Source organism: Typopeltis vanoorti, chromosome 13, assembly GCF_054136105.1.
Source record: "Typopeltis vanoorti isolate ZY-2024b chromosome 13, IOZ_Tvanoo_1.0, whole genome shotgun sequence".
NCBI lineage: Eukaryota > Metazoa > Arthropoda > Arachnida > Uropygi > Thelyphonidae > Typopeltis > Typopeltis vanoorti.
Genome location: NC_143561.1, coordinates 34,086,156 through 34,112,894, shown reverse-complemented (window position 1 = coordinate 34,112,894; position 26,739 = coordinate 34,086,156). Strand labels below are relative to the sequence as shown.

Genomic DNA, 26,739 nt, shown 5'->3' with positions numbered 1-26,739 from the left:
TTTACTCATAAATACTTTCAAAATTTTTTGAAGTTCATACATTAACATAAGTATTAATAATTAATTTTGGCATAATCGTAAATAGTATTAGTACACTTATGTATAGGGTGTGGCATGTTGACAAATATAAATTACATTTAAATTAGTTATCAATCACTAGACTAATGAAATCTTGTAGCATGTCGTAGTTTCTTCAGGCAAACATCATTAAATTAATTTGTGCTGATTTTCATTGACATATCCCATTCTGATCACCAAATATATTTATAATATTATTGTAAGTACTTACGAGTGAATGCAGATGTGTTTCTCCTGTGTGCTGGTAGTTTTCCCCTCCTTTTGTACATCCTGGAGATCTTCGTAGGCTTGAAGTGGATGACTCACTATCTGCTCCATCATAAACACCTTCAATAAGAGATTTCTTAATACCAAAATTAAACAAAGTGCCTTGTCTCTTATTCATATTAAAATTTAAATCTGTAGGTCTATTACTTTTAAAAATTCACGGCACTACGGTTTCGAAACTTTCACTCTACAATACAAACTTGTGAAGAAAGTATTCAGTATTACTAGATTGGAGAACCGGATACAGACTACCTTGGTCTTCAATTTCAGCGGAAAAATTTTCTTTATACTTCGTTGCTGATTGGTCACTAACATTTGCAGCACAGATGTTATTTCGTTCAGTTTTGAGAACACGGCGCCAATTGTTGTAATCGGCTTGCAGGCAATTTTTTATGATCGGTTCATAAATGGCGGTATTCTCTTTCCCGATTGTTGAAAGATTTCAATGTGTGAAAATTAATGATAATTCATGAATATTTCCATGTTTAAAAATATGCTGCTTGGTCACTAACATTTGCTACACAGATGTCATTTCCTTCAGTTTTGAGAACGGATATGACACCAATTGTTGTAATGGGCTTGCAGGCCATTTTTATGACCCGTCATAAACAGCGGCATTCCCTTTCCCAAACGTTGAAAGGTTTCGATGTGCGAAAATTAACGATACACAGATATTATTAGGTGTTTCTGGGTCTGAGTTTTTCGACATATTCACAAATATTATTCTCCTCAGAATATTTTTACTATAAAATATTTATTCATGAAAAATGCTTAGAAAACTAAAATGTCAAATTCCAGAACTTCTTGTGGAACACCTATTCACCTTCCGCGGAACACGGTTTGAGAAACCCTGTGCTAGCCACTCAGCCAACCAGGCCTTTATCAAATAAACCATTTCACATTTGACATCCATACATGCTGTATGGTCATTCCTGTACCTCACTGGGTTCTGGGAGTGATGCCTTCTGTTAGAATAAGAGGTAGGGTAACAGATGCCCTTTCCACACAATATTAGTAGGACAATCACAGGCATCTATGCCCATGGCTCGATTCAAACCGACAGCTTCTTGGCTGGAAAGAAGAAAACCCACTCGGCCAACCAGGATTTTATCACATAAACCATTTGTCGAATGAACAATTCACTGATAATTTTTTAATGAATTCTTTCGTAATTCATCAAAAGATGAATTTTATTGAAAATTGTTATATTATTATTATTATTATTATTATTATTATTAAACAAGACCTCATGGAGTCAAAGACTCATCTAGGAGGTCCTTTTATCTCACATACATCTCATCATACCGGGTCTTAAACACATTCAAACTCCTTGCAGACACCACACTCTCAGGCAAGGCATTCCAATCATTCACAACTCTACACGAAAAAAACCTGCCTCTCACTCCCCTACTCACACCCTCTTTATACTGTTTCCAGGGATGACCTCTGGTTCTCCCCTGATCTCTCACTATTCTCTGTAGAACTTCTCCACCATTGATCCTATAACAACCCTTTAATAACTTATAGGTCTCTATCATATCTCCCCTCTTCCTCCTGCCCACCAGACTCTGCAAGTTGCATCTTCTCAATCTTTCCTCATACTCGACATTCCAGAGGTCAGAAACTACCTTAGTCAGTCGCCTTTGGACCCTTTCCACCATCTCTTCATCCTTCTGAAAACCAGGTGACCAAATCTGGGCACAAAAGTCCATGTGTGGCTAATCAAAGCCTTATACAATGGAACAAGAATCTCCCAACTTCTACACGTCAGTGTCCTCCTCATCATTCCCAGAAGTCTTTGTGTTGTCTTCACAATTTTTGCGATGAATCTCCTAAATTTTAGATCCTTATCCACTATCACTCCCAGATCTCTTATTTCCTCTACCACCAACAATATATTCTCACCAAGCATAAATTCTGCATCCCATCTTTGATTTCCAAATTTTAAAACCTTACATTTTGCAACAATGAACTCACATCCCCATTTCCGTGCCCAATCACTCAATTTATTCAAGTCTTCTTGCAAGGCCACAACATCTTCACTACTCTTTACGGTTCATCCCAACTTTGCATCATCTGCAAACAACTGAATATCTCCATCCAAATCTTCGCCAATATCATTAATATACAAGTTAAATAGTAATGGCCCTAAAACCGATCCCTGAGGCACTCCACTAGTGACTTTCCTTTTCCTGGATATTGCACCCCCATACACAACTTGTTGATACCTATCAGATAGCCAGTCTCCAATCCAATGCACTAATCTAGTATCCAACCCCATCTGCTCTAGTTTGACTGTCAACTTATCATGAGGTACTCTATCAAAAGCTTTTGCGAAATCCAAGTATATTACTGTGTATCCTTCTCCTCTGTCCAAGGAAGCAGTCACTTTATTGTAATAAGTAAGTAGATTACTAAAACACAACCTCCCTTTAGCAAATCCATGCTGTCCATCAAAGATTATAACATTATTGTCAACCCAACTCTGGATCCTAGTTCTCACAAGCTTCTCCAACAACTTAACCACAACACCTGACACACAGATAGGCCTATAGTTTGATGCTTGAGTTCGATCACCTCCTTTATGAAGTGGCACAATCTTGCCCTCCTTCCACTCTTTAGGGACTTGACCAAGTGCAAGACTCGTATTAAAAAAATATGTCAAGGCTGGTGTCAACTCTCTGGCACATTCCTTCAGAATACGTGGTGATATATTATCAAGTCCCACAGCCTTATTTATATCTAGTTTACTCAACTCCCCAAACACCTCTTGCTCACTTACAGTCAGTCTCTCCTCCCCATCATCAACTGCTCTTAATCTCTCCATGAAGTCACATTCACAAGATTGAAAGATCTTTATGAACTGCTCATTAAGTATCTCCACCACACATTCTGCAACAGCTGTCTTTATACCATTTCCTCCAATCAGTGTCATCCTTCCATAATCATTCTTTCTTTTGCTGGCTACATATCGAAAGAACTCCTTAGGATTCTTTTTAGCTTCATTAGCTAACTGCTTTTCATACCTCTCTTTAGCTACTCTCACCAACCAAGTCACCCTCCTTGACTGGTCTTTGTAGACCTCATGAAATTGGTTACTTCCACTTCTCTTATGCTGCCTGCACAATGCCCTTTTTCTCTGTATTGCATGCTTAATCTCTTTATTCATCCATCTCACAACTACTTTATTTAACCTTCTCACCCGTGGTATACATTTAGACATTGCATCTACAAAGTAGTTTTTGAAAATCCTCCAAGCTTCATTGATCTCTTTTCCAGCTAACTCCTCATTCCATGCTACACCTGCAAGCTGTCTCCTGAGCTCTTCATAATCACCCCCCTTGTAGTTCCACATATACCCTTTTTTCACAGGGGTCCTTGCACTGCTGGCAACCACCCAAGTAATCACCTCATGGTCACTTTCACCAATTGGTGGATGATTTGATACCTCATTGATAATTACATCATCTGATGAGATGACCAAATCCAAGACCCTTAATCCTCTTGTGCCCTCTGTTACATACTTTCTGAGGTAGTTATCCCTCAAAAACTCAAGAAACTCATTTTCTTTACTTCCAGTTGCTATCTCTTCATTCCAGTCTATATTGCCATAATTAAAATCACCCATAATGATCACCCTTTCTTATTTGCTTGGCTTATTTGACTATACATTTCACTATCACCACCATCCACATTACCAGGTCTATAACAACATCCCACCAAGTATTTGATTCTATTCACCTCTATCTCACACCATACTGCCTCAAAACCACTGGCCCCATTTCCCTCTTGCACCTCTGCCTTGTATGGACATAACTCTTTCTCTATCATCAATAGCACTACCCCTTCTATCCTCACGAAACACATCATACCTTTCCATCTCTATTCCTGTCAGGATGTCATCCTCATCTAACCATGTCTCTTATTCCGACAATCTCTGGGTGCACAGATGCAATTAGTGCAACCATTTCATCTGCCTTGTTTCTTATACTTCTAGCATTGATATACAAACACAACAACTCATTTCTGGATCTACAGCTAGTTCCACTGATACCACTCACTCGATGTGATCTCTCCATGCTCGACTGGGGCCATTTCCCTTTCTGCTTCTTCATTTTAGATCCCTTTGCAATTCCATCTGTTTCCTTTTGATCCCTGATCATCCCATTACTTTCCTGCCTACACATGCTCTCACCTCCTCTTGGAGCATCCACCTTTCTCACGCTGTGTATCCCTGTCCACCCTGAGCCTCCCCGTTTCCCTGCTCCTCTTGCACACCCATTCTCTCATTTTCTATACTCATACCACTCACTTCCCTATTCATTTCCACTCCTTCAATCTCTCCAGTCTTACTCTCCTGCTCTTCCACATCACTCCCCTCTCGATCTGATTCATTCTCTCTATTCACTTCTCCACTTTCCAGCAGCAGTCTCTCCAAGCGACTCACACCATAACCACTCAAATGCAGTCCATCGCTCCCATACAGCTCACTTCGTCCCTCAAACTCATTCCACACATTAACAAACTGTACTCCCATCTCCTCACACATTTCAGCCAGAATATCATTCATAATCCTTGCTCTCTGCCTCATTACACCACAATCATACCTAGGCAACACACTGACTACCCTTCCTGTCACACTATTCTCTTTTATCTTTCCAAGCAGTCTCCTGACATTAATTTTGACATGCTCTTTGTTCTCTCTCAAATCATTTGTACCAATTAATACAATTAACTCTTTTGCTCGTTACCACCTCATATTCAATGCCTCAATCACTCTACTCATTTTACCACCTGGAAAACATACCTTGTGCATTTTATCCTCTAGCACACCTTTAATAATGGAGTCACCATACAACGCCACTCGCTCATCTTTTGTTAACTCTTTCATGCCATCATGATTTATTTTAATAGTTTTGACCTGAATTCTCTTAATTTCATTCCGCATCCATTTCATTTCTTGCTTCATCCAATCCAATTCACCTTCTGAACCTTGCGACTCATTCACTCTATCATTAAATCTTTCTAACTTTCTAACTCTCGACCCCCTCTTCTCACTTTTCCTCTCATTCATCCTTCTTTGTTTCCGTACTTTCGGTCCAACATATGTCCAACTTTCACTATCATTCTTCTCACTTTCACTCTCACATATCTTTCACTTTTACTGTCATTCATCTTTCTTTGGTTCAGTACTTTCGTTCCAACATGCATCCAACTTTCGTCATCAGTCATTCTTTTTTCGCTATAATTCATTCTTTCGATTTTTTTTACTTGCGATTTATGCATCACGCCATTTCTACTTTCATTCATTCTCTCAATTTCGTTTCTTTCTGCCTCACTTTCGTCCCTTTTAACATCTGTTACGGTTGTCAAATCTCTCTTTTTCTTTTTTCCTGATTTTTTAACATTTTTTCTCCTGTCTTCTCACCATCCTTCTCTTTCAAACGTGCACTCGCGACACAATCGGTACTAGCACTTTCTGTCATCAACTTCATATTCGCATTCATCAATTTCTCGTTCAGGTCACATTTCGCACACACCCTTCTTCCATCCACACTAAACATCCACAAATCATTTATGTAATCGAAGGAATACATATAACAGACCTCACACTTAACGAACCGACTGAAATCCAAATTAAAATCATGGAATGACAAATCCGCCGCCATTTTTTTTTTTTCTCTGCAGGTTACTAGGTCTAATATTAACGTTTTCGTATTTAGTTGAAGCAAGAAAAAAACCCCACACTAATAATATCGGTAGCGTACAACGTTTACAGCCGCTCTTACTTAAACAATTATGCATATATACTTAATTATTCCTAGTAAAACTTATCTGAATCAGGAGCTCTTCAAAACACGTCCGTAGCCAAGTGTTGTTTTCAATAAAATTATATACACAGAATTCTTTCGTAACTCATCAAAAGATGAATTCTATTGAAAACTGTTGTTTTTAAGTGTTCAGTAAGATACATATGTAATGTCTCCCAAGATGTAGAAAACATATGCAGGTTGTCATTGAGATGTTATAATTATTATTTTATTTTATTTATTTATCTTTCTTTCTTTCTTCATCCTCCTCTTCTACATTTTATGGTGTCAAATTTTTTTTTTTTTTTTCAACCACAACCTTCTCAGGTATAAGGTGGTTAGTCCAATGCCCCCCCCCCCCCCCAGCGTTTTCTTGGGGATGAAAAACCAAAGTTTCTGGGTGTAAAAAAACCCTACCTTCATGTGAGACTGAGTAACTCATCTTTCATTGAAAAGAGACCTGGGTTTGATTGACATCACATCACTGACGGCAATCAAACCCAGGTCTTTCCAACCAAAGGGCTTCGTCTATAATGACTGAGCTACAGAAGCGCTTATTTTTGTTTTTTACAATATTCTATAAACATGCCTACTACTTCATTGTGTAGAATAGTTTTTTTCTAGACAAAAGTTCATTCTACCTAATTGTTTTCAACAGCAACAATTATTAGATTGAAATCAAAACTGAGAAATTTTAATATAGATTTTAACTATAAAATTTCATCCAGCTAGAGTGAAATTATTAAATGTCATTTTGGAACTAAAACTAAATCACACAGACTTCTTGTGTGCTTTATAAATTCTGATATTTTCACGTATTCCACTTGGAGTGTTATTGCATGCTCTAACTGGAATATGTGAAAATTGGAACAGTTTGACAAATTTTTGTAAAAGGTTCAAATATCAAATCATCATCATATATAACTGGTGCATGTGTCTGTGGATGTCACATATTAATACTACTAGTACTACTAATAATAATGGAGCTTCTTTAATTCAGTTGGTATTAACAAAGCTCTTTAGTCAGAAACACCTGAGTTCGAATCCTATGTATGACACGAAGAATTTTTAGCAGTCCTCTTCAACTGATGGTGGATTATCCAGTCTCATATGGAGATGGTTGGGTTTTACTCCCATAAACTCAGGCATTTCATTCTGCAAACCAGTCCCCATGAACACCCATATCTATAGATATAAAACACTTACCACACATCTACATAACATATATTAAGGGAATATCATGCTATGCTTCAATTATATCACAAGTTCACAAGTTAAACTGCAAATCTTTTTGATAAATACACTTCACATGTCTTGTAATTCATTTTATGATGAACTGTTCATTCAATGATTTGTAGTTTTGGCAAATTGTGATTTTTCAATGAATTGTTGGTTTTCAACAAATAGCCTTTCGATAATTTGTATTTTTGATTAATTTCCATTCAATGAATTGCTTTTCTGAGAAACTCCTTTCTATTAATTGCTTTTTCGATTAACTGTTGTTCAAGTAATTGTTTTTTCAATAAATTGCCTTTCAGTAAATTGTCTTTTGATCAATTGTTTTCGGTGAATTTTCTGGATACCCAAGACAGTAATGACAAAAGTATGATTTTTAATTACAGTACATGAAATTGTTTAAATGAGGATACTATACAGATGAGAATTGAAATGGATGGAGGGATATAGACTTTCAAGAAGGATGGAAATGAACAAAACAGGTTGAAAAATACTGGTAACAGATGAATTATGCTTACTAAGGTTAGAGGTGAAATATAATAATATGTAGCTTTTAGCTATATGGCATCAATTAAAATACGATAAGATACCTAATAGGAAGTTATTATAAGCCTAGAACTGTAGAGGACAATAACTGTGATATGTTTAGTCAAATTGGGCAGGTAAGTCAAACTATCAGTTCGATGTGGAAAGGCTGTATTTGTTCGTCGCACATGTTGATTGGATTTTAACGGTACAGATGCGAACACAGATTGATAAGAAAATAATTATTTATTAACTTAAATGCTAATATTTCGCTGGTATTATATCTAGCATCTTCAGAGAATACAAACAAAGTTTGTTACTGTTATACCACAATCCGGTGTAACAGTGGGACTAGTATGAGTAATTGTAGTTTGCAACACAAAGACTAAAGTTCTAATTAGGCACCATCTAAGTTAAAAAAAAAAAAAGATATTAATTTGGGCTTAAAATGGTTGTCTCCCAAATCTTTGGTAGAACCTCAAGTATGGCTGTATAAATCTACCAAAGATTTGGGAGACAGTCATCCTAAGCCCAAATTAATATCTTTTTTTTTTTTTTTTTTTTTAACTTAGATGGCATCTAATTAGGACCTTAGTCTTTGTGTTGCACGCTACAATTACTCATACTAGTCCCACTGTTACACCGGATTGTGGTTATCTCGCTACTGTAACAAACTTTGTTTGTATGCTCTGAAGATGCTGGATATAATACCAGTGAAATATTAGCATTGAAGTTAATAAATAGTTATTTTCTTATCAATCTGTGTTTGCATCTATACCCTTAAAATCCAATCAACATATCAGTTCAATGTCACAGAGTGTAAGGTTTTGAAATTTGGTAAGTAACAATGGGTTGCAAAGTTTACACTTGGTGGAGAAACTTTAAAGGAGGTAGAGGAAATGAGAGATTTGGGAGTGATGGTGGACTAGGACCTGAAATTCAGGGGCCACATTGCGAAAGTTGTAAAGACATCACATTGGATAATGGCAATGATGTGGAGGACCATGATATGCAGAAATAAAGAGGTTACAGTGCCATGTATAAGGCCTTGATCAGGCCTGATATGAATTATTGTGCATAGATCTGTTCATCAGGTTTTCATGGTGACGAGGATATGTTGAAAAGGGACCAGAGAAGATTCACAAAGGTTGTCAGCAGTCTTTGGAATGTGGAGTATGAGGACAGATGGAGGGAATGTAAATTGCAAAGCTTCGTGAATAGGATTAAGAGGGGAGGGGATATGATTGAGACATATAAGATAGTCAAGGGTTGTTATCAGGTTGACATAGAAGAGATTTTTCATAGAATGAGAAGGTGTCGGATAGAACAAGAGGTCATTGCTGGACACTATATAAAAAGTGTGTGAGCAGAGGAGTGAGGAGAAGGTTCTTTGCATGGAGAGTGGCTGGTGAGTGGAATTACCTGAGTGTGTTGTGAATATAGACACATTGAATCATTTAAGGCATGTTGGATGAGCATTGTATACAATAATGTGTACCTCCCATGATGAGTCTCTGACTCCATGGAGGTTGGATGTTAATAATAATAATAATAATAATTGACCAGGCAATTTTGATAATGAAAATATGGATTGGAAGGAGAAAATAGTTTGAAGAAATTTCATACATCTTTCACAGTAAGATGTATGAAATATCTACATTTCTTTCAGGATAACTACCTTAACATGCAATTGAAGCAACACAAGATTTTATAGCACTGGATCTGGTTGTTTACTTTCTATCATCTGCTAAGATCAATCATAATGTACTAACCTGGGAGGCAAGCAATGCAAGAGAAGGTTTTAGTTCTTTAGGAATCTTTGTAGAACTGTAAGGTGGGTTATTATGGAAAGCTTACTAGTCACATCAACCTCCAGGATGATGAACTACAAGAACTTATAGAATGACCAGGTGCATAGAATGCATAAAATGCAGGCTAGATAGTGTGGCCATCATGATAAAGAAGGGGGGGGGGGGGGAGACTGCAATAGGAAAGTAGACTGACCAGTCAGGATAAAGAAAATCTAAGCGAGAAATTCTACTGTGTGGCAAGTAAAAGAAAGAATGATGACTCTGTGTGGATGACAGGTAGCAGAGGCATAGCTGGGGGGGTCCACCCCAGGTGGACCCCCCCAGCTATGCCTCTTTTATTTCCCTCGTTTATTTCCCTCGAGAGTGTATTTTAGAATTAACTTTTGCAGTTAATTCTAAAATACACTCTCGAGAACTCAGTTCCAAATATTGTAATACTATTGCGAATTTTCCTCACAATTGCTGAAGTGTCGCTAGTTGTGAGAGGAGGTTTTTCTAAATAAAACTGATTAACCATCTTACCGGCTATCCATCATAAATTTCAATGTAATATCAATGGTATTACAATTTTAATATGCACTTCACATCCATGGAAATGTGGACGTATATATACATCCTGGCAGGTAGCATGGCTAAGAATTACCCCTACATTACTATGAAATAGACTTTGCCAATGTCATCAACAATTTTGCTAAAAGAAAAGCAAGAAAAATGACATTTTAGAATGTTGAAATTAAAATTTTACTTCAAAAATAAACATAGTGTTTTCATTTATTTCCCTATACATCATTTTGACTCTCTGTAGTCTCTTTGGTGTGTATTGAGAGGAGTGGCAAACTCAGGGACTGCCCTGAGCAGCAAAAGCTCTAGCTACACCACTGAGTGGTGGCAACATAATCCCTATAAAGAATATAGTAGGGTTATTTAATAAGGTCCTTAGTGTTAGCGAGAGTGATATTGTGTAGAGCTCAAAAGTAAGGGGAATCTTAGAGGGACTAGAAGTGAATGACTGAAAATATATGAAGTTTTGAGTATTCTATTGTTAAGAAAGCCATGGAATTGGGTAATATGTTGCTGCACATTTACAGGAATTATGCAAAAAGTGAACCGTACACTTGATCTGGTAGTTTAATGAGAATTTTGCATTATGCAATGTCTCAAAGGAGTGGAAGGAAAGCAAAGTAGTGTCACTTCACAAGACTGGTGCTAAGACAATGGGTACCATTTAAGAACAGGATGCACAGTGCCGGCGCTAGGGGTCTTTGCCGCCCGCATGCAATTTCTATTTAAGCGCCCCTGTAACGATCTGGGCATGTGTGATTCTTTTACGATAATAAAAATTTAACTTATTTCAAATTTCTTAAATAAATGTTGACAGAACAGCCACACGTTGGTTTACTAAATGTAATGAACTGGGGTTGTTGACTAGGCAGGATAATCATTAAAAACCCGAATATCCAAAAAATTCTCAAAAGTTAAAGCAAATCTTGATAAAGCCACTTCACTTTAATCGTTGAATATAATGATACAGGGATTATAGCCTTCTCACCGACCCAAATCGCTAACAAAATTAAAATAAATTTTAATTAAAGTTAAAATTTATTTGAACTAAAGTTTAAATGTGAATATGTGAAGAAACTCAAGATAGATGAGAAAAAAAGAAAAGAATTCAGAAATAATTAGAACATTTACTATATAAGTATTCAAAAAAATACAATCTTTACAGAATAACAGAAAATAAATTAATTTACATAAATATGCTTGAAATTTTTTTAATTAAAATTTTAAGGTTCTTGATTTCATACTCACAAAATTAGAAATAATGGTCTTAACGTCTAATTCCGCACATATATTATTTTCAATAGCTATTAATGCCAAACTAACAAGCCTTTTTTGTGACATACTTGTTCTTAAGTAGGTTTTAATCAATTTTAACTTGGTAAAGGAACGTTCACCGCTCGCTACAATAATAGGTGATGTTAATAGTATTCTTAAAGCAATTGAAAAGTTAGGGAAAGATAAATTATTGGACACAATAAAATTAAGAAAGATAAATTATTGGATACAATAAAATAAAGAATATCGAAAGGGTTTTGAATGTTTAAATTATCCTTCCGAAAAATATCCCGGAAAGCACATAACTCATCATATAGTTCTATTGCATTTACGTCTTTATTGTCACCGTCCTTCAAAAGAATCTCAAAATCGTCACAATTTTTTCGTAAATCTACGTTATTAATTTGTAGTAATCTATACAAGAAATTGAAATTATCATAATGTTTTTAGTTGTTCAAAACTTTCTATTAACGAACGCATTGCAACGTCTAGAAGTGTATAAAACACATTCACACTTCACTCAGTTCTTTTGCGTTTTTAGAACTTTTTTAAAATTTGTATCTGATCGATACTCTTGTAAGAATATTTTTAAGTTTTCGATAGATTCTAAAGCAAGTGTAATGTTCATATTTTTGTCTTGAAGCATTTTACTCACAGGGTTTATTCTGTTAAGTAAATCATTATTATTATTATTATTATTATTATTATTCAGGTCTCTGTGGAGTCAAAAGACTTATCGTGGGAGGTCCTTCCTAAGAAACACAAAGTCTATCATACCACTCCTTAAATTCATTGACTGTTTTCGCTCTCACCACGCCATCAGGCAATGCACGGCTCACCCACCCTCCATGCAAAGAAATCACTCCTCACCCTCTTGCTCACAGTTTCCTTTCGTAACTTCCAGGGATGGCCTCTTGTCATCACTCCTTCCCACTGTTCAACCAAGCAAAAGAGTTAGCCAGTGTCAACCCTGTAACCACCTCTCAACAGTTTAAAAGACTCAATCATATCACCTCTCCTTCTTCAATCCACCAAACTCTGCAGTCCACATTCCCTCAGCCGATTCTCATAACTATCCATGTACAGTCCTGAAACTATCTTTGTCATCCGTCTTTGTATCCTTTCCACAGTTAATTTATCCCCTTCCAATCCTGGGGAACAAATCTGAGAACAATAGTCCAAGTGTGGTCTGATCAGAGACTTATACAACGGAATGATAACCCTCTTATCTCTGCAGGTCAGTATCCTTCTCATAATTGCAGCAATCCTCTGTGTTACCTTCACCACCTTGGCAATATGTCCCCTAAACTTCAGGTTTCTATCAATCATCAACCCCAGATCTCTTGTCTCCCCTACTTCCTCCAGTATAACTCCTCCCATAGAGTATGCAGCATCCCATCGATGTTTCCCAAACCTCAAGACCTTACATTTTGCTGCATTAAACTGACACCTCCATTCATTTGCCCATCTATCTAGCTTATTTAAATCCTCTTGCAGGGCTACCATATCTGCACTATTACTAATAATCCTTCCCAGGTTCGCATCATCCGCAAACAACTAAATATCCCCCTGCAATCCACTGGCTATGTCATTGATATAAAGGTTAAACAATATAGGTCCTAGTACTGAGCCCTGTGGGACCCCACTTGTAACCCTCTGCCTCCTGGAAACTGCTCCACCATACACAACTCTCTCTGATACCTATCAAACAGCCAATCCTGAATCCAGTTGACCAATCTGACATCCATACCCATGTGCTGCAACTTAAATATCATCTTATCATGTGGCACCCTGTCAAATGCCTTTGCTAAGTCTAAGAAAATTGCAGTATATGCCTTTCCCTCATCTAATGTTCTTGTAACTTTATTATAAAAGGCTACCATATTGCTAAAACAAGAGCGCCCTTTCACAAATCCATGTTGACTCTCACAGATAACATTACCCTCATCTGCCCAATGTTGTATACGGTCCCTCACTACTTTCTCCAAGATCTTAACAACTACTGGTGACACACACAGACTGGCCTATAATTAGACACTTCCAGTCTGTCCACCCTTATGCAATGGCACTATCTTACCTTCCTTCCATTCCCTGGGCACCTTTGCTGAAGCCAGAATTTCATTGAAAAGCCAGGTTAAAGGCACTGTCAGTTCCCTAGCACATTCTCTCAAAACTCGTGGTGGAATACCATTCAGTCCCACAGCTTTACTGACATCCAGAGTACTCAGTATCTGAAACATACTCTCCCCCTGTACCTCTAAACCTCGAACCAGTCCTATCCCTCTAGCATTAAAACTGACTCCTCTAGGATGAAATACTCCAATAAAGTGTTCATTGTAATAGATTTAGTTTAATCCTTTATCCCAGTGAGAGCAAACAAAGTTTGCGCCTGAAAATATCTTCTGAAATATATCGCCTGAAAATATCCACATAGGAAATGTGTTTTGCATTATGGGAGATACTGGGTTAGAAGTGCTTGGTAGCTTGCTCCACCTTTGCCACGAGTTGCCTTGGTGTTGCACTACTTACTGGATAAGATAGTACAACACTATATTTAGTCCTGAAGATATTTTCAGGCGCAAACTTTGTTTGCTCTCACTGGGATAAAGGATTAAACTAAATCTATTATAGTCTAACCTAGTGATAAATAAATTTTCAACATCTTTCTCTAAATCCAGAGTAATTTTTAAAAAAGGTGATAAACCTTTTGGCAACTCCCATAGGCACAGATGACTTGCTACTGCTTCTGCCTGGTATCTCCAGCTCTGGGCCTGGCTCCCACTGAAGAGACCTCAATAAAGGTCGAAACTAGTCTGGGTAGATGGCCAATCCCTTTAATGCATAACAGTATACATATCCACATAGGAAATGTGTTTTGCATTATGGGAGATACTGGGTTAGAAGTGCCTGGTAGCTTGCTCCACCTTTGCCACGAGTTGCCTTGGTGTTGCACTACTTACTGGATAAGATAGTACAACACTATATTTAGTCCTGAAGATATTTTCAGGCGCAAACTTTGTTTGCTCTCACTGGGATAAAGGATTAAACTAAATCTATTATATTATAGTCTAACCTAGTGATAAATAAATAAATTTTCAACATCTTTCTCTAAATCCAGAGTAATTTTTAAAAAAGGTGATAAACCTTTTGGCAACTCCCATAGGCACAGATGACTTGCTACTGCTTCTGCCTGGTATCTCCAGCTCTGGGCCTGGCTCCCACTGAAGAGACCTCAATAAAGGTCGAAACTAGTCTGGGTAGATGGCCAATCCCTTTAATGCATAACAGTATACATATCCACATAGGAAATGTGTTTTGCATTATGGGAGATACTGGGTTAGAAGTGCCTGGTAGCTTGCTCCACCTTTGCCACGAGTTGCCTTGGTGTTGCACTACTTACTGGATAAGATAGTACAACACTATATTTAGTCCTGAAGATATTTTCAGGCGCAAACTTTGTTTGCTCTCACTGGGATAAAGGATTAAACTAAATCTATTATAGTCTAACCTAGTGATAAATAAATTTTCAAAGTGTTCATTGAACAATTCCACTATGTCCTCTGCATCAGTCACTCTATTCCCATTTTTTATCCCACAATATCATTCTTCCACAGTCATTTCTCCTCCTACTGGCCATATATCTAAAAAATTCCCTAGGATTTTCTTTGGATCTTAGGGCCAATCTCCTCTCATATTCCAGTTTCACTTTCCTTACCACACTAGTCACTCTTCTGGCCTGTGTCTTATATTCTTCATGCATCTTCTCTTCACCTGTCTCCTTATATCTCTTCCATAAGACATGTTGCCTAATACATTTGTCCCTCAGGAATTCTAGAAATTCCATTCCCCTATTGCTACATGCATCTTCCTCTCTCTAATTTATACTACTGTAGTTAAAATCTCCCATAATAATCATTCTTCTTGCACTTGCCAAACTTAGCTGTCTAAACATCTCCTCTCCCCATCCTCTGTGCTCCTGGGTTTGTAGCAACACCCCACTAAATATCCTGTCTTGCCTACCTGTACCTCACATCATACGCTCTCAAAATCATTTGTCTCACTTCCTTCCAAGCCTCCACTCCTAGAGGACATAGGTCATCACTTATCATAAGCAGTACCCCAACACCATGCTTTCCCCTCCTATCCTGACGAAAAATGCTATACCCACCGACTTCTATTTCTGTTATTATATCGCCTTCTGTCAACCACGTCTCAGTGATCCCAATAATTTTTGGCCAGGCTGATGCTATCTGCACCACCAATTCCTCTCCCTTATTCCGGATACTCCTGGCATTAGTATAAAGCATATAAATGCTATTGTTTCTATACCCAGCATTATACCTTCTAGACTCCACTGGGCTCAGTGTTACCTGACATCGTCTCCCTTCTCCCAAGTATCCATTCCCACAAGAGGCCACCCCTGCTATCATCTTCCCTGGGACACACTGACTCGTTCAGAACAGCAATCTCTCCAGATGCCTACGTCCTTCCTCATTCAAATGTAAGCAGTCTCTTTCATACAATTCCTCTCTTTCCTCAAACACACTCCAAGCATCCACATATACCAGGCCTCTCTTGTCACACATTCTCGCTATTATGCCATTCAATATCACTGCTCTTCTGCTCAGCTCATCATTATCATACCTAGGCAACACGCACACTATTTTTCCTCTCTCTGTCTTCTTCCGTACAGCCTCAAGCAAAACTCTCATATCTCTTGCGGCCCATACATTACCACTCAAGTCATTTGTTCCTAGCATCACAATCATCTCCATCCTTTCACCTCTCTTAATTGCCATAGCCACCCTTTCTATTGTTCCTCCTGGCAAACACTCCTCACGCATCCTATCTTGAACACCATGGATCATTGAGTCGCCATACATTATACCTCTTACCATTCCCTCTCTCCTATTGTTTCCATTCTCTCCTCTTCTTTCAATCATGTCAAGTTATAAGAGAGCAAATAAATCTGTAGTCCTTTATTTTAGCACATAATGTTTGTGCTTCATGCTGAGTTAATTTATTAAAATTTTCATTATTTAAAATTTCAAAAAGTGCAAATTTCTACTAACCGATATTGTAGAGGGCGGATTGCATTAATTTTACTTTCCCATCGTGTTACTGATGGCGGTTTCAATGGTACATTTTTTACGATCTTTAAAAGGATTATACACATTTTTTTAAATGTTTATTTGGTGTATCCGGCCTTGTTTATTTTAATATTGATCATTTTAAGAATTGTTTGTTTTTATGATAAAAATTTTGTTTCTTAAAAATGAGCTTATAAACCATGCCCCAGTGGCGATGCCCCCTTCGTAGCAGCGCCCGCATGCACCGCATGCTCTGAATGCCTACTTCCGCCGGCCCTGAGGATGCATATCTGAAGTTGTGGTTAAGGTGTTGAAGAGACTCGTTAGGTTTATTATTCGATTCATAAGCATGGGAATCCATATGATAATCAGTATATACACATGTATCATGCTTTAGCAGTCCATTTGTATTTTATTAAAACATGATAAATGTTTTTTCATAAGGGAGAATCAAATATGGTGTGTTTTTGGAACACTTGAAAAGACAGATTGCTGCATATCAAGTTAAGGTGATGGATAATAAATTAATTGTTTGAAAGATTGAAGGAGGAGTAATGTCCCAGATAAAATAGAAAACTACTAATAGGTCTATTTGTTAATGATATTTAATGTAGGTTTAATTAGAAGATATTCGGATGTTTGTTGTGATACAGATTCTGGGACTGTTATAAAAAGTTATGTTCATATAAAGAGCAATGTGGCCCATTCCCTTCAGGAAATTTTAAATTGACTTGTTTTTTCTCAGGCAGATAAGTGAGGGGAGGGATCTGTCTTAAAACAGCTAAGATTTGTTATTTGAAGAGCAGAAGTCTAACACCGTGCATTCATCAACGGAACTGTTCTTTCTTACATGGATGAAATTCAGGATCTGTAGATGATTCTAACAGATATCTGAAGTTCAAAGGATACAATGCAGAAGATGTAACATAAAGACCATACAACATGTTGTAGTGATAAGGAAGACTCACAAACAGAACTGACCCATTGTATTACTGTAAAGGCTTTGATCAGATTACACCTGAAATATTGTGCACAAATTTAGTTAAATGGTTTAAATTGTGATCAAAAAAAAAAAAATCAGCTAACGCCTTTTTTATTCCCGTATTGGGGGTAGGCAAGGCCATTTAGCCCTATCTAACTTAAATTGTGATGAGAAACTGAAAATGAGAAATTACATATGCAGAGTGTGATAAGGAATCAATGTGCATTTTTAATAGGTAAAGGCGAGTAGAGACCAAGGAGCATACAGCAAGTACTTGTGTACTGAATGAAATTTGAATGAGAATTAAGGTATGCAAGCTGTGAATGCTGTGAATAGCACATATAGTTAGTACCATCCATTAGATTACCAGCAGCCAAGAAGCCTTGTGGGTTTTAGATAACTTTGTACTTTTATTTTATCCTTTATTTATCCTTTTTATGCTGTTTATTTATCCTTCAGTGCTGTTTTCCATTGTAGTGAGAAACACCACAATGAGAAACAGCATTAAAGATATTTTATTATTATTATTATTATTATTATTATTCCTGATACCTCCAAGGAGTCCGAAGACTCATCGCAGGAGGACACCAACAACTATCTCTACACCTAACCTCTACTACGAATCATCTCCATCATCTCCATCAACGCCATCTACCGCCCACCTCCAACACCACCACAACTAGTAATTTTTGTCTGTAAATTGCGTGTGTGCACTTTTGTGTGCACTTTTTTTCAAACTAAGAATACAAAGTCTAGTTAAAAATTATGTGTATTTGGGCTGTAAACCATGCCTGCCTCTTCTCAATATATGTAGGGTTTACAAAGACAAAACAAAGTGGAAAAAATATATGTATATATATTATATATATAACATTTTATACTTCAAGATATGAAGCGGTGGAATCAATGACAGACTATGTAATTAAGTCAACTCTTCCATTGGGCATGACTGACTCTTGTTCAACAGAGAGGCCGGTGTGTGCGGAATAAATACATATTTGCTGATTGCAACCAACACAGCAGCAACTTAAGAGATCTCAGTCCCATATTCATTTCTCTAAAAATGTTTGGTAAACAAAAAAGATACATAAATGCAAAGTTGATGTAAGCAAATATAATGAGGTTGACTTGATATATTTTTATACAGATCTAATGTTTTTTAATAATGTTACCTTCCTATATTATACTGCTTTCAATATCCACTGCATGCCACTGTAATATTTATCTTAGTAATATAAAGCATGAAACCCTAGTGGACTTCTAAAAATTTAAATCATAACTTTATTTACAAAATTCCATCAACCTGCTTCATGTCAATATTCTATGTATTATAAAGTCTTACCCTCCAGGCCTATCTCCACAACATTAGGGAACATAATATTATTACCAGCTCTATATGGATTCCAAGGATTCATCATGAGACTTCCCACTGTCACACACACACACACACACACACACACTGATCATCATACTGAGCCTTAAATGCATTCTGTCTCTACACTCACCACACTCTCAAAAAACCTACTCCTCACATTGCTCAAGCCTTTCTTATACAGCTTACCGGGATGGTCTCTTGTTCCACCCTTCCATGAAAAAAAACTCATTCACAGTGATTTAGTAATCTGTTTATATGTATCAATCATATCCCTTCTCTTCCTCCTCCTGCCTACTAGCAACTACCTTAGTCAATTGTCTATCTTGATCATTTGGTAAGCCAGGTAACCATGTCTATACACAATAGTTCATATGTGGCCTGATCGAAGCCTTACACAACAATTATTATTATTATTATTACATCAATTTATATGTCTCAGTCATATCCTCTTCCTATCCACCAGGCTCTGCATATTGCATTGCTTCAATCTGTCCTCATAATCAACATTCCTGAGACCAACAACCACCTTAGTCAATCATCTCCAGTCCTTTCCAGTATCTCTTTATCCTTTTATAAACCAGGTGACCAAATCTGTACAAAATAATCCATATATGGCCTCATCAAAGCCTTATATATGAGGGTGGTCTGAAAGGTTCTCGGCCTCGACCATAGATGGCAACACTATCGGCAAGATTTTTTTTTCTAAGTTGGTACATCTGTCATAAGCATCCATTTGAAATTACAAGTCATTCTATCAAGTAGTTTGTTTTATACAGCTGTCTAAAGCAAAAGTGTTGTCTGTATCCCTCGAAATGGATAAATTTGAGTATTGTGTGATTATAAAATTCTTTGTAAAAGAAGGTTTAATGCCAAAAGAAATTCATTCGAAGTTCATAAAAGTTTATGGGCACTCTTCTCCTTTGTTTTCGACAATTAAGAAATGGCCTGCTGAGTTTAAACGTGGCTGTACCAGCCTTGAAGATGATCCACCTGAATGACATCCAAAAAGTGTAACAACACCAGAAATCATTGATCAAGTGCACAATATGGTCTTGATCAATATTGTGCACTCGCCGGTCATATGACAATATGACCGGTGAGTCAAAGTGCGTGAAATTGCTGAGACTATAGGCATTTCAAAAGAATGTGTAGGATATATTTTGCATGAAGAATTGCATATGAAAAAGCTTTGCATAGGTGCCTTGCTTGCTCACAGCAGTTCAAAAACGCACTCGCATGAAAATCTTTGAACAGTGCTTGGAGCGTTTTAACAAGAATAAAACTGATTTTGTGTGTCGATTTATTATTATGGATGAGCAGTCAAAACAGTGGAGAGAAGCTTGTTGTTCAGAGCCAAAGAAGAAAAAGTCGGTTCCATCAGCAGGAAAGATCATAGCATCGGTGTTTTGGGATGCTAAAGGCATTTTGTTTATTAATTATCTTGAAAAGGGTAAAACAATTAATTACCCGAGAATATTATTCCAATCTTTTAACCAGACTAGATGAAAAAATCATCTTTCATCAGGACAGTGCACTTGCCCACAAAAGTGTTTTGGCAATGGGAAAATTAAGGGATCTGCACTATGACTTGTTGGAATATCCACCCTGTTCCCCAGGTTTGGCTCCCTCTGACTTCTATATCTTCCCAAAACTAACACTCTTCCTCGCTGGTCAGTGTTTTTCTTCAAATCAAAAGATGATTGCAGCTGTAGAGGGGTATTTTGCAGATCTTACTGAGAACCACTACAGGGATGGGATAATGGCGCTTGAGCATCGCTGGAATAAATGTATTAGTCTTAAGGGAGATTATGTTGAAAAATAAAAATCATTTTGAAATTATAAATTCATTTTTTCATTGTTAGGCTGAGAACGTTTCACACACCCTCATAAGTATTATTATTATTACATGGTCCTCTAATGGGCAGGTGATGTGCAATATACAGCCTCTCTCTATCAAGTCAACCTCACCTTCTTGTGGTGCGGCCTGTATACCTTACCTGGAATAACTTGCCAGAGTCCCTTCCACAGAAGGGACTCTGGCAAGTTATTCCTACTATAAAGGGATACCTTCCTAGTTGGAAGAAATGTCAACTAGACCACTAGGTGGTAGATGACTCTCATCACCTAGGGAAATACCACCATCCAACTTATTGGAGCACTGTTGAGGCCATGTGTTGGCAAGAACATTGGTCATTCTCTGTATGGATGTTATGTCCAAGAGTTTATCTGCACATCCTCACACTATCTTTTCATCCAACCATGAACAAACTAAGATGAATCTTAAAAACAATGGCAGTGACATTGTGAGAGAAAGAATACTCCCTCATTAACTAATTCCAATAAAAAATAGACAATGCAACCAATCACTATATACAAACTATGCCAGAATCTCCTTATTAAAAACTCCCTTTCACATCTACTTTACTAGCATCCATGATATTAACACCAACATAAATGACATTCACCATCACTTACAGTGTTGGTGAATGTTACTTGTTAGAGGTCTGGTCATCCAGACCAGACCTCTAACTCTCGACAGAAACTCAAATAGCACTACAACCACTACTTCCTCCTCCAGCGTCCATATTGCACACTTTGCAATTGCTCTCACTTCAAGGGTGGCACCTGTGCCTTTGTGAAATCAGATATTGTATGAAATAGAAAGTGGCTAATTTGGAATATCCTGCTTTTGGCCTTCTCTAGCTCAAGGGTTTCTTGCCTCATCTGTAATATTCATCTGCTGCATTTACCATTCTCAAAACTCCAATAACGACTCAGACTTCTACACATAACTCTCCATGAAAAACTCAAACATCTGCAATCCAACCATCCAAATAGTGGGATAATCTTCCTAGGCAACATCAACATCCATAATTCCAGTTGACTCCCCTTTTCTAACACTATCAACCAATCTGGATGAAAGGTGGAAATCGTTGCTGTAAGCAGTGACCTAACACAAATTGTACATCTACCTACACGAATTCCTGATAACTCCCTTCACTCTCCCAATATTCTGGATCTGTTTTTCACAAGTTTCCCTTCAGGATACACCATAGAAGTTACCTCTCTTCTTGGAAAGTCAGACCACAAGTGCAAGTCTTCTCTCTCACTGAAGCCATTCCTCCATCAACTCTTAATCTCATGTTCTTTGGTACCACAAAGGTGGCAAGTGAGACAATCTTCAGAATTTATACTCCTCCTTTTGTCTGATTATTGATTCTGCTCTTCCAACCTTAGCTACTCCAAACAAGTCACAGAAATTATCCTCACCAACATGAAGGCCTTGATCCCCCATTCCATCCCAAATCCTCATCCATATGCTTTCCAAGCCCTGGTTTAAGAGAAAGTGTATCAAAGTAGTTGAAGGAAAAAAAATCAGCTTATTACAGGTGGCTCCATCAAGAACTCTATCTATACTAAAGCACACAATAAATGCAAACAGTCATCAGGAGACTTAATCTGATTTTATAAAGACCAACAGCAGAAAACTTGTGTCCTATCTAAATGGAAGTTGTGCCTTCTGATCCCTTGCAAAGGCCAGTGGATACAGCTTCTGCTCACCTGCACTTCCACCTGTCTCTCATTTTAATAGTAGCATTGTTACTTTACCTAGGTCAGATCAAACTCCTGCATTGATGACCAAGAGAAATCACCTCTTACCATACCAGAATCTGAGCACCATATGCAGTGGTGTACCCAGAGTTTTTGCCGCCTGGGGCAGTCCCTGAATTTGCCGCTACTCTCAATACACACCAAAAATACTACAAAAAGTCAAAACGACGTATAGGAAAATAAATTAAAACAGTATGTTTATTTTTGAAGTAAAACTTTAATTTCAACATTCTAAAATGTTATTTTTCTTGCTTTTCTGTTAGGAAAATCGTTGATGACATTGTTGAAGTCTATTTCATAGTAATGTAGGTAATTCTTAACCAATTTTATTTAGAAAAACTCCTCTCATAACTAGCAACACTTACAGTAATTGTGAGGAAAATTCGCTGTAGTATTACAATAGTTGGAACTGAGTTCTCAAGACTGTATTTTAGGATTAACTGCAAAAGTTCAAAAAATGTTCAAAGTGCCCCCTCCCGCTAGCTACGCCTCTGACCATATGCCTCCTGTAGTTTTTTGACAAAAAAGTCATCAGAAAATTAGTAAATAACTTGAACACTAAAAAGTCTCCTGATCCTAATGGCATCTTTCTGATTGTTGTGAAACATTGTGCTCCAGAGCACAATGTTTCACAACAATTAGAAAGATGTGTATCTGTGTTATCTCTATAATCTATTATACATGTGGAAGCAATCACATATCCAGCCTGATTCAAAAAAAAAAAAAAAAAAAAAAAAAAAAAAAAATGGAAGATAGATGTCTACTGTCAAACTACTGACCAATCACCATCACCTCAGTGCTTTCCAAACTAATGGAGAAAGTCATCAACAGCTATCCATTATATAGACACCCACCAATTAATCAGTGACTAATTGGTGGGCTTCTATATAATAGAATGTTATATAGAATGGATTTTGCCATTCAAAATCCACAGTAGAGCTCTTAGTTTACATCATTCATCACTGGATATATATGCTATGGAAAGGTTCGGAGAAATTTGTGCTGTCCCTCTTTACATTTCCTGAGGTTTTGATTGTGTCTGGCATCGAGGCCGGATAAACAAACTGTGATCTTTTGGTCTACCTGTCATCTGCTGTAATTAGTTTGCCAGCTTCTCTCTTTTCTGGCCATTCACTGCTTGTCATGGTTGATAGCTTCTCTTTGAGCTACCAATGCAGGAGTAACTCAGAGCTCTATTCTATCACTCTCTTTTTCATGTACATAAATGTCCTATTCTCAGACTCTCACCTCTAATTCTATACATAGCTTGGAAGATTATTTGACATTGTCCAGATGAAAGCAGATCAGCTCATAGATAATCCTTCTCTTACAGATTCACTTCTACATCTGTCTCATAAACACAGTGTTTTGAGTGCTGGGTAGCTGCTCATTTGACAAACAATGCAGTGCCCAAACATCAAGAACGTCTACAGCTAGTGCCTTGATCTATGTACTATCCTTTAATAGCTCAAGGACAATCTGGTCACATTCAGTGCCACCAAAGCACAGTCTTGTCTCTTTTCTTGCAAAAGAGATCTCAGCTCACATTCCCTTATTCCCAGTGATACACAAATCACCAGACAAGATCAGATCTCTCTCTCTCTCTGTGTTTGGACTAACATTCTCTGCTTAGATTAACTCTCCCGACACAAATATATCACATCTCCCACATCCAAAAAACTAAGCATTCTCTTTCATTCACCATGTTATTTTACACCCAATCAACTCTTAACTATTTGTATTCAGGATTTGTGTATAGATACAAATCCTAAATACATCCTGTACAAGTCTGTTTGGGGTGTACATCTAAAATTTCTCTAAAAATTCTTGATGTCCAGAGGAGAGCAATTTGCCTTTTAGGTGATCCCTATCTTACAGATTCACTTCCAGCTCATCTTATAGATGTAATGTTTCAGCTCTCTGTCTATTCTATAGGTACTTCAATGGTCATTGCTCCACTGAGCTGGTAACCATCATTCTTCCATTTTCTGTTGTGCCTGTTAATACAAGAGTAGCAGCAGCTGCCCAGCACCCATTTACTATGCAATTTCAAACACACTCAACCTGCTTTTCCACTTCTTTTATTCCATCTACCTCTGTCCTCTGGAATAACTTTCCACAAGAATTATTTCCAAAAAAAATACAACCTGCAACTCTTCAAAAAATGTCAACGAACTTCTGAGTCCTCACCAAGTCCCTAGACACAGCAGTGGTATGCTTATAGATCCTTAGACCTCTTGTGTATAGGATCAATATAAAAATAAAAAAAAGTTCCATGGAGTCCATAAGGCTCATTGAAGGAGGCTCTAAACATCATGCCAAGCGCTATCCAGTATTCACACAATAATAATTGAGAAATCACTGTGTGTGTGTGTGTGTGTGTGTGTGTGTGTGTGTGTGTGTGTGTGTGTGTGTGTGTGTGTGTGTGTGTGTGAATAACTTATCGTTTTTGAGAGTTTATAATTATAAAGTGTCATTAATCAATTCTGAGGATATTTTATTATTTTCTTTTTAAAGACATTGGTTTACTCTTTTTGTCACAATCACTATGAAACCCTATCAATTGCTTCCCGAGTAAGAAGTATATTACTTCTCTCTCTCTCTCTCTGTACTATGATTACTAATTGCTGAGAAATGGACTGTTCAACTTCTTTTTTTCTATTTTTTCAGCATGTTCAAGAAGCATTAGAGAAAGCATGTGAAGGCAGAACATGCATCATTATTGCTCATAAGCTGTCTACAATCCAAAATGTAGCAAATATTATTGTCATCAAGAATGGAATTGTGGCAGAAAAAGGTTCCCATCAAGAGTTGTTAATTAAGAAAGGATATTACTATAAGCTGTATAACACTCAGTTTGCTCCAAAGGAGTGAGCAATATTGAAACTATTTTTACTATACTCAGAAATAAATATCAACTGAAAAGATATAGCAATAAGATAAAAATAAGATTTATATTTTACTTTCTTTATTATTTATTTACTACTATGTTGTTAAGAATAATAACTTTAATTTCCTGGCATTCAAACCTTCATATTGAGGTCACTGTCTGGGGCACACACACACACAAACATACACACACACACACACACACACACACACACACACACACACACACACACACACACACACACACACACACACACACACACACACACACAAGGGAGGGGGGTCTGGAAAGTTCTAATTACCTAGAACAAAAATGATATTAAAGCAACTGATTTAACCATAAGAAAGAAAAAGAACAAATTATTACAAATACAAATTTAATATTATTATTATTATTATTATTACATAACACCTCCAGGAAGTCCAAAGACTCATCGAGGGAGAGCACCTACTCTATAACTCTCCCTAACAGATAAGCTTAGGTGTTGATGGTTATTCGTGACTTATTTTTCACGGTATTAACAACACTTTTATCACAAAGATGTTTTATTAACGCTTATATTTCACTGATTTTCAACTCAGCATCATCAGATGTTCTTGTAAAAGTCTTCCTATGCATTTTGTTTAGCTAATTTTACACAGTGTTTAGCTTTCTTATATTTGTCTCTGTATTCTCTAAAAGGATTAGCTGACTTATTCACCAGGAACTTTTGATTTGCTTTCTTCTTTTCCTTTATTGCTGCTTTAACTTCCTGTTTCCACCATGGTGTACTGATTTTTCTATCCTTGCAGACAGCCTCACGACATGCCTTTCTGGCTGAATCGGTCAATATGTTCTTCTTTTCAGTATGAAATTCAATTTTATTGCTCAAGACGAAATGATCACTTCTAATTTCAAATTCTCTGTACACTCAAGTGTCCTGCACCAGTGAGAATATATCACTATCAACAATAACATTGTCAATGAGACAATGTCAATGTTATTGTTGATAGCCCTGAGCAGAAATCCAACAGGTATTTGCCATTGTTATTTGCTATTTAGATCTAAAATAAGGACCAACTTTTCATTGGGTACAAAATTATTAACAGGAAACTCACGTACAAAGATTGTTTAATAGTATAATTTTTGCCTGTGTGTCACAGGCATCTTCAGTACATATTAAGCTCAAATTAAACAATAACTGACAATACCAAAAAGCACCACCTAAGTAGCTGGTGTAAGATAACT

At 37.1% G+C, this 26,739-nt stretch overlaps 1 protein-coding gene across 1 annotated transcript in view; it reads left to right on the top strand.

The window, feature by feature from the left end:
• LOC150100043 (ATP-dependent translocase ABCB1-like) overlaps nt 1-25,496 on the top strand; it is a 181,493-nt gene extending 155,997 nt beyond the window's left edge. Inside the window, exon 7 of the mRNA XM_090403202.1 lies at nt 25,293-25,496. Within this exon, the coding sequence (XP_090259328.1) occupies nt 25,293-25,496 (204 nt within the window). The remainder of the gene's footprint in view (nt 1-25,292) is intronic.
• The last annotated feature ends 1,243 nt before the right edge of the window (nt 25,497-26,739 follow it).